Source organism: Petaurus breviceps, unplaced genomic scaffold (genome assembly GCF_028583685.1).
Source record: "Petaurus breviceps papuanus isolate PSGF00001 unplaced genomic scaffold, PetGlider_PUasm1.0 216, whole genome shotgun sequence".
Lineage (NCBI taxonomy): Eukaryota > Metazoa > Chordata > Mammalia > Diprotodontia > Petauridae > Petaurus > Petaurus breviceps.
In genome coordinates this window covers 8,853,258-8,863,137 of record NW_027185867.1, presented here as the reverse complement: position 1 = coordinate 8,863,137, position 9,880 = coordinate 8,853,258, and the positions used below count along the sequence as shown (strand labels likewise).

The 9,880-nt window shown below is 43.1% G+C and overlaps 1 protein-coding gene across 1 annotated transcript in view; it reads left to right on the top strand.

The window, feature by feature from the left end:
- IQSEC3 (IQ motif and Sec7 domain ArfGEF 3) overlaps nt 1–9,880 on the top strand; it is a 58,186-nt gene that overhangs the window by 34,434 nt on the left and 13,872 nt on the right. Inside the window, exons 3-8 of the mRNA XM_069094368.1 lie at nt 1,017–1,139; nt 2,518–2,684; nt 3,678–3,817; nt 5,210–5,335; nt 6,497–6,596; nt 6,822–6,983. Coding sequence (XP_068950469.1) covers nt 1,017–1,139; nt 2,518–2,684; nt 3,678–3,817; nt 5,210–5,335; nt 6,497–6,596; nt 6,822–6,983 — 818 coding nt within the window. The remainder of the gene's footprint in view (nt 1–1,016; nt 1,140–2,517; nt 2,685–3,677; nt 3,818–5,209; nt 5,336–6,496; nt 6,597–6,821; nt 6,984–9,880) is intronic.

Here is a 9,880-nt window from a genome sequence, read left to right as displayed (position 1 = left end):
AGAAGAAGAAGAAGAAGAAGAAGAAGAAGAAGAAGAAGAAGAAGAAGAAGGAGAAGGAGAAGGAGAAGGAGAAGAAGATGATGGTGATGATGATGATGATGATGATGATGATGATGATGATGATGATGATCTGGGTCCAGTCCTGAGTCTGCCATTAAAGCAATGTATACTCCAGCTCGAATAACATCTAGTCTCTGAGCTTCTGTTTCCTCATCTGGAAAGTGAATTAGATTTACAGAATTAAGAGCTGGACCCTGGACATCTAGTCCAATCCTTTTAATAATAATAGCTAACATTTAAATAGCACGATAAGGTTAACCAAGCACTTTACATACATTATCAAGCTTGATCCTCGTGATAATGTGGTGAAATGGGTATAACAGCTGTTATTGGTGACATTTTCTTAAGTGAGGGACATTGAGGTCAGGGCAGTTGAGTAACTTGTCTATGGTCCTATGCCCATAAATAGAAGAGCTGAGATTTGAATCCTAGTCATCTGACTCTAATTCTAAATGCATTTTTTTTTCTACTTAGGCATTTCTAGCTATGGCATTCTATGATGCTAGGAGGGCTGTTTCCTCTTGCTATGCCCATCATCTAACAGAGCATTTGGCATATAGGCACTTTAAATAAATGCTTGTTGATTAACTCATCGGAGGCTTAGTCCAGTGCCTTCGTGTTCATTGAGTAATTTCTGTTTGGCTTTGGAATAGCAACTGGAGAGGATGATGGGGTCACAGTGGACGATGAAAGAAATTAGATTGTAGACCTTAGACTCATCCTCTCCCTTCTTTTTCATTCACCAATCCACCACCCATAGGCTATAAAAACTAACTCCTGTCAACTGGGACGGGGTTTCTACATAGTGAGAAGTGATGCCAATCTGTGTTCCGTGTGGATGGAATGCCCTTCTGGTTCTTAACTTCCCATTGGTGTTGAGAAGTTTTGCAGGAGAGGACCTGTTCTGACCATCTCCCTTTCCTATCCTATCTCTGTCCCCTACTAATTCCCCCAAGCTGTGTGGTGGATGAAATGGACTTTTCCAACATGGAATTAGACGAAGCTCTGAGGAAATTCCAGGCCCATATCCGGGTCCAAGGTGAGGCCCAGAAGGTGGAGCGGCTCATCGAAGCTTTCAGGTAGGAGAGGCCTTGAGTGCTGATCCCAAATCTCATCTCACTCCTACAATTTCTGGGAAGGAAATTCTTGGGGAGGGAAAGAGGAGGAAGAGCCTCAGATACTGGGAAATGAGTCAGCGTTTGGGGACAGTAGGGAAGGAGTATAAAAAGGTCAATACCTATAACATTTGTACCTTGGGAATGGGGAAGGGGAGTATCATCAATACCTTCTCCACTTCCCATCCCTCAGGGGTCATCCATGGCAACCAGTCAGTCAATCATCAAGTCTTTGCTGACTATCTGTTGGGCCAAGGCTGAAACAGCAAATGTTTATTAAAACACTGACTCCATGTAGATTGAGAGAGAGATGAAGCTTAGATAGGATGAGATTCCTGTCCTTGTGGAGCTTATGATCTCGCATGGGGCCGCTAGATGGCACAGTAGACAAAGTGCCAGACCTGGAGTGAGGAAGACTTGAGTTCAAATCTGACCTCAGACACTTACTAGCTAGACCCTAGGTAAGTCACTTTATCCTGTTTGTCTCTGTCATCTGCAAAACGAACTGGAGAAGGAAATGGCAAACCATTCCAGTACCTTTACCAAGAAAATCCCAAAGAGAGTCAGTCAGACATGACTGAAACAATTGAACAACCACCACAACAAAATCTAGTCGGGAGACGGGTACTTATGACACGCAGCATTACACTGCCAGTACATAAGAGAGATACAAACATAGATCCACCATTTCTATCAATCAGAACAATTCAGGGAATGTTTCCAGGAGGAGATGCCATTTATTTAAATTGGGCTTTAAAGGATGGATGGGGATTTAGCAGAAGAGTGAGAATGGCATTCCATAACTAGAGAGCAGTAGGCTAGAGAGTACTGTGGGGCATGTCAAGGAATATAAGAAATGACCCCTCCATCCTGGAGAATATCTTTTAGTTAAGGAGACAAAAACAACATAAGAAAGGATAATTAACAACTAACCAAGCAAGCTATACATATGTACATGTATATGGATGTGGACAGGTACACACACACTTATGCAACATGCATATGCATATAAACAGGCAGATAGATATACACATATACAATAGACACAGATATAATACATGCAGATACATATGTACACATATGCATTGTGTATTACATAGCATATACATACATGTGTATAAGCATGCACACATATGTGCCTGTGAATATTATAGAGTGTTTGAGGACAAGACGAGAATCTGTTCTACATCTAAAGACGCTGGGCTTCTATCCCACTCATGCTGCTATCTCACTTTTGGAAAGTTCTCGTTATACACGTGTGCCCTGTACTCTCCTGCTGTAGCTTAAGGAGAAAGAGGAGGATGGGAGTTCTCAGTGGGCATGTCCTCTATGTTTCTCCAAGCCAGCGCTACTGCATGTGCAATCCTGAGGTAGTCCAGCAGTTCCACAACCCTGACACCATCTTCATCCTGGCCTTTGCCATCATCCTCCTCAACACAGATATGTATAGTCCCAATATCAAGCCTGACCGGAAGATGATGCTGGAGGATTTCATCCGGAACCTGAGAGGTAAGAGGATAGTGGGAAGACTATTGTTTTAGCCTTGTTCTAAAAGTGCCAGAACTGTTAACTCCAAGGGAATGACTGATGGTTGGTACAGAATGGGGTATGCCTTGAGTATGACCTTCCTTGAGTCTTGAGTGGCATTGGGTCTCCTTGTGTCTTCCCCTTCCATTCAACAATACTATGGCTACCTCCATGAAGCAACCTGGGAAAATCTTTGTGCTGCCAGATCCTTCAACAGAATTTTCAAAGACCACCTTCCTGACCCCATGAGATACAGGTTTCCACTACATGCCATTGAACAAATGTTCCCCATCTTTCCCATTTCCTCCATTCCAGCTGACATTTGTCAGCACAGACTGTGAACCCCTTAGCTCTCCACTATATTTTTTACATTGGACAAATCCTTCTATCTCCCTGGATTTCAGTTTCCTCATCTTTAAAATAAAGGAATTGAATTGAAAACTCTGAAGTTCCCTTTACCCTCTAATATTCTGACTCTGAGTGCCACCAAGTCCCAAAATCCATTTCCTTTAAGCCAGCTAACAGATAATTTCATGAAATCCACCAGTCTGCCATTGAACCACAGAACCAGTAGTGAAGAACAAAAGAAGCCTACCGACAGCTTCCTAGAATCGGGGCCATGTGTTCGCCTTTCTCTTTCTTCCTTGCTCAGAGCCTGATTTCTTTCAGATCAAGGACAAGGACAAAGCCCATCAGTCCAGCTGACTTTAGAACCGTCGTATTTTAGCCAAAGGAGGCGTAGGACAAGGTTTTATGGGAGGAAGGGGTACCTAAAGGATTGTTGTCTCACAGAGTAGGAGGAATGATACTGTTGTCCTTTATGCTTTCTGGGAATTCAGTGACAGTAGCCAAAGTAGGCCTTCCTTGCTTTCCACCATGACAAAGCCCCTTGCCCTGGTCGAGGAGAAGATGATCTTTCTCAAAGGTTGCCTTTTTTGCCTAGTTCGTTAGCTCTGTTATATCTTGTTTTGATAGGTGTGGATGATGGCGCTGACATACCCCGAGAGCTGGTGGTGGGCATCTATGAAAGGATCCAACAAAAGGAGCTGAAATCCAATGAGGACCATGTCACCTATGTTACCAAGGTGGAGAAGTCCATTGTGGGCATGAAGACAGTAAGTCACAACCATCAAACAACTAGACCACATAGGAAGTGTCTGCTGTACACGGGGACAATTCTCCCTTTTGGTTGTTGCCTCCTTCCCTGGTGCCTCTTGATTCCTCTCTCATTCCTAGCCTCCTTCCCTTTGCTTTCTCTTACCTTCAGTCTTGTTCCTTTCCTTCTGTCCTTCTCTTCCACCCCTTACCCCCTTGCTGGGCCCTGAAGGTGAAACACACTGAGATGAAATGCTTCTTGGTGGATCAGGGCACTGAGTCACTGGGACATGGGGCTGAGGTCAAGAGACTGTGGAATCTCCTTGGGACAGGATGAACTCTTGTTCTGAGATGGTTTTAGTGTGATCTGAGGGGCGCCAGGGATGGAGAGCGTGAGGGGAAGAGACAGGATGGACTAGGAAGAAAACCTTCATCCTAGGGAATAAATCTTAACAGCTCTGAGTCTCCTTGAGATTAGAAACTGTGGTGGAATGAAAAAATGCTTTACTGGAGTTCTGACTTTGGCATCACTGGATCCTAGCACTACCATTTACTACCTGTGTGACCTTGGATGCGTCATATAACTTGTTTAGGCCCGAGTTTCTTCATCTGTAGGAAGGAACAAGTATTTGTTAAGCGCCTATAAGTGCTATCTCATTTGTTCTTCACAACAGACCTGGGAGGTGGGTTTTGTTACTATTCCCATTCTACAGTTCAGGAAACCATGGCAGTCAGAGGTTTAAGTAGATATTAAGTGAGAGAGCTAGACTAGAGGACTTATTGGGTCCTTTCCAGCTCTACAATCTATGATCTTGTGATCCTCCATTTGGTGGAGTGAAGAGGTCAGAAACATTAGTTTTAAACCCACCTTTGTCACTAATTAGCTATGTGACCTTGGGCCAGTCACTTTGCCTCTGTGTCTTCATCTGTCAAATGAAGAGTTTGAACTATGTGATGTGCATAGCCCTTTTCCCTCTACCATTCTGCAACTTCTGTGAAGCATAGGTGAATCAGAGAAAGGGCACATGCCCTCCTCCTCTATTCTCTCCTTCTTAAAGTTCCTCTTTCACCTAAGCTGTCTTCCCTCGGTAAATTCTTCACCCCAAGCTCCACAATGGAGGCATTTCACTTCCAGAGGCTTGACTATGGCAAAGCAGAAATAATGCTGGGTTGGAATTGAGAGATCTTGGCTCTCTGCTATGTTTGAGACTTTGGACAAACCATTTAACCTTTCTGGGTCTCAGTTTCCCCATGTTTAAAATGAGAGAGTTAGAAGAAATGATCTAATGGTCCCTCTGGCTCTGATACTCTGTAAGGCTGAGGCTGAGGCTGTGGTCCAGGTACATTCCTTCCCCCTCTTCCCTCCCTCCACCATCCTCAGTCTGACGTCATTCCATCCTCTCTCTGCTCAGGTGCTGTCAGTCCCCCATCGCCGCCTGGTCTGCTGCAGCCGGCTCTTTGAGGTGACGGACGTGAACAAGCTACAGAAGCAGGCCGCTCACCAGAGGGAGGTGTTCCTCTTCAATGACCTGCTGGTGGTGAGCAGGCCTGGGGGCCCAGGAGGGCTGGGTTGTCACTCACTCTCCCTTCCTCCCTCCCTCCCTCCCTCTCCCTCTCCTCTCTCTCCCCTTCTTTCCTTCTGTGTCTCTCTCCCTCTCCCTTCCACTCCCCCTTTCTTTTTCTTTCTCTCTCCCTCCCTCTCTCTTCTCTCCTTCTGTATCTCTCTCCTTTTGTCTCTCTCCCCTCCTGTCCCTCTCTCCTTCCCTTCATCTCTCTCCTCTCTTTTTATTTTCTCTTCTATCTCTCTCTCCCTCCATTCTTTCTCTCTTCTCTTCTCCCTTTCATTCTCTCACTATCTCTTCCTTTCTCACCCTCTTTACATATAAATGTGTGATTGCATATGTACTTATAAAAAGTTTCCAACGTTTAAAACTCTCAAAAAGTGGTATGGGCTGCCTCAGGAGCTGGTGAGTTCTCCATGACTGCTGGTCCTCTATCAGAGACTGGATGGCTGCTTGTTGGGTAAGTCTTGTGCGAATTCCTATATGAACTTATCCAGGAATTGCCACTAAAACATCCCCAACAAGTGGTCATCCACACACCAGCTGAAGACTTGGATTGGCAGACAGTTCTGAAACATCCCATGCCAGCTATGGGTGACTAAATGACCTTTAATCTCTTCTACTTCGGAAGCTCAGGAAGTCTGTGATAAGAGGTCATATTGTAGCTGGCTTTCGGGGCGGGGGGGGGGAGAAGGAGGCCTCCAAGGGACTGGATGAGATCCATTTCTCCAACTTGAAGGAGGCATTGCTCTCAGTTGCCAGTCTCATTCTCCTTTCCACTTGGTGAAAGTGTCCCAACCATTATTATCAATAAAGAAATTTAGGCATGGAAGAGGGAAGAGGAGTGCTAAAGGTCTCACATCATCACAGATAGTGGGGCTGGGAAGATGACTTGGGCCTTGAGGAGAGGCTGCTTCCCTAACTTTGCTACCTGTGTGTGTGTGTATTTATTTTTATGTGTGTATCTGTATATATTCTGGTTGTATCTGTGTGTTATGTGCATACTGGCATCATTGTATATATACGTACACCTGCATGTATATTTATCTGCTGTGTGCATGTGTGTACACATGTGTGTGCATGTGTGTATGTGTGTGCGTGTGTGTATGTGTCTATCTGACTTTCTTTCTCGGGCAGATCCTCAAGCTTTGCCCAAAGAAGAAGACCTCCTCCACATATACTTTCTGCAAGTCCGTGGGCCTGCTAGGGATGCAGTTCCACCTTTTTGAGAATGAGTGTAAGTCCATCTCAGAGCCAGAGATGATGGCAGTGGGTGGTAGTTTCTTTCATTTTCATTCAGGGGATGTGTAGGGGAAGAGGAAGGGAGGGTAATTTATGAGACTACTTTGGAGTGGCAGAGGGCAAGTCCTGCAAAAAGGTCTGGTCCCACTGTCCACCCCAGACCAAGGCTTCCTGTTTTCCTTGCTCACTACACGTGGGTGTCCCTATATTCATTTTCCAGATCATTCCCATGGCATCACGCTGGTGACCCCAGTGTCAGGTTCAGAAAAGAAGCAGGTATTGCATTTCTGTGCCCTGGGCTCAGAGGAGATGCAGAAGTTTGTGGAAGACTTGAAAGAATCCATTGCTGAGGTCACAGAGCTGGAGCAGATCCGAATTGAATGTAAGGCTGCCAGTGTATTCCCAGACTACACTACACAGGGGGAGGGGGAGAGAAAGGAAGGATTTTCTGTGGGGGGAGGGAAGGGGAGAAAGAGGGAAGGGGGTGGGGAGAAAGTGAAAGAAGGGAGGAGGGAAAAGAGAGAGTGAGACAGAAAGAGAGAGAGAGAGAGAGAGAGAGAGAGAGAGAGAGAGAGAGAGAGACAGGGAAAAAGAAAGAGAAAAAGAAACAGAAAGAGAGGGAAAGAAAAAGAGAGATTTTTCTAGGAGGGCATGGAGTCTTTTGCCAACTTTAGCTCTGCATCCCCCCCCCACACACACACATCCTCACACATGACACCCCCCTTTTCCTTCTTCTTTGCATCCCACCCCAAAAGAGCAGTCTAGAATGTGGGAGGTTGTGGACAATAAACCATTACACTGCTTATTTGTTCCTTTCTCAAGTATATACGTGTGTACACATGCTTAATGAATAATAATATTTATATAGTTTGTTATAAAGGGCTTTCACATACATTATATAGCCACAACTCTAAGGTAAGTAGTCTGAGTATGAGACAAATGAGCTTCAGAGAGCTTAAATAAATTCCCTAAGACCACACAACAAATCGGAAAGAACACAGATAGGATTTTAACCCAGATTTAAACAAGGAACCCCAACCAAATAAAGTATTGGTTTGATTCTGGCACAGCTGCATGATATTTTTATATTCTAGTTCAATGTAAAAGTTATGTTTAGTTCCTAGTTGAAAGTGATTCACTAATTATTTTTTATTTAAGAAACATAAACACAGCCAGCCAGCCAGGCACGAATGTCCATTTGTTAAATTTTATAGTTCTAAGTATGGTAATACATTACATATGTCTCTTAAGAAAAAAAAATAGCTAAAGATTAATTAAGTAAAGAAACATGAATAACTATTAAAGATTAAAAACATACTTCATGTCTGTGTTATAGCCAACTGAATGGAAATATTTCTAAATTAATACAGACCCAATTTTTGGAGAGTGAAAAAGCTTTGTTCCCCTTCATCCAATGGTGTTACTTCTTTTTTTGTTTGTTTTTTGGAGGGGGGAAGGCAGGGCAATTGGGAATAAGTGACTTGCCCAAGGTGTTTTGTGTCTGAGGTCGAATTAGAACTCAGGTCCTCCTGACTCTAGGGCTGGTTCTCTACTCACTGTGCCACCTAGCCATCCCCTGGTGTTACTTCTTTAGGAGTGATACCTATCCCTCCGCTTTTCTAAATCTGTGTTCTGATTTTCTCCAGAATTATTGATCTGACATTCACCACAGGCAGATGAACTTTTTATTCTAGAAAATTCCTCAGATAATAAATAAAATGTGGGGGAGAAAAGTAAAAGAAAACACATTAAAAATAAAATTTATCAGCTTTTGTTGATTTTTGTTTTTGAAATTTATTCATTAAAATTTCCTTTCTACGATTCATTTCTACAAATCTATTGTAGGAAAAGAAAGAGCATATTCTTTTCAAATAGTCTCCCTGAGAAAAATAGATGGGCAGGGATACCACCTGTTTTAATCTGAATAAAGCAAAGCAAATATAATGGCAACTATTTAAATGTCCCTGCACTGAACTTCCTGGGCTTGATGGTGCTAAATACAACCAGTATTGTTTAGGAAAGGCCTGAGAAACAGATTTTTATTTCAGTACTTCAAAAAGTCCAGGATTTAATCAGTATGGATTCTCCCTTGGCTAATGGAGATCACAATCTCGGCTAAAAAAACCTTAATAACAGTCCTCATGAGTTGTGTAGATGTACATCTGTGTGTAAATTTGCTTGTGGTTGCATGTATATCTGCAAATCTACATATGTTTGTACACATACATGTGTGTGTATGTCTGTTCTGTCTATCTCAGGCCAAAAGCATTTGTCGCCCAGTAGCTAACCTTCTTGTCATGAGCCTCTCTTCAGACTTAGCCATGTTGGGCTTTGGATGATAGACATATAGTCCATCACTGGGCTTTTCTTGCTATGTGGCACCTAAAAGCTTGCATTATGATGACACAGATCATGATGAGGTCTTTGGTGGAGTCCTAGCCTCCCTCCCCTTCCCTAATCAATACTAAAATCTCTCTAGAAAATACAAATGCATAGGTATTGTTAGAATCTGTTTATAAGGTACTAATCATCTTATGCAGATAATGCAAAGAATAAGTGTTTGGCAGTAACAGTGAAGATAAGACAAGGGTAAAGAGAAAAAAACTAGAAAAGCTAGAAAGAAAAAGATAAGGAAAAAGGAAGGGAGGAGAGATGAAAAAGGAGATAACTGGGAAAAAATGTCTTACAATCAAACAGAACATTTCTTTGAAAAGGGGCAGCTAGGTGGTGTAGTGGATAGAGCACCAGGCCTGGGGTTAGTCAGAAAGACTCATTTCCCAGAGTTAAAATCTGTCCTCTGACATTTACTTAGCTGTGTGACCCTGGGCAAGCCACTTAACCCTGTTTACCTCCGTTTCCTCATCTGTAAAATGAGCTGGAGAAAGAAATGGCAAACCACTCTAGTATCTTTGCCAAGAAAATCCCAAATAGGATAGTAAAGAGTCAAACACAACTGAAAAAATGACTAAACTGATTTTTTTGGGGAAAAAATACTCCATTAAAAAAAATTTATATTTATTTGGAGTCAGGGAGAATTCAAAAGCACCATCATTGATCTTAGTATCCTTTAATTCCCTGGGAATTCGAGGCACTTGGCCTGATTTTGACTAGTCCTGGGGACCTAATTTTCAGCAAGTTGTGATATGTTCAGTTCAGCTCCTGCTGTAGAAGCAGGTTTAGGAAGCCTGATCACCTCTGGAGGCCCCTTTCTAGCCCTAAGCTCAGTTTTTGCTTCTCATGGCTCTATTTGGGATGCTGCTGCTTTCTTTTCCGCCTCCA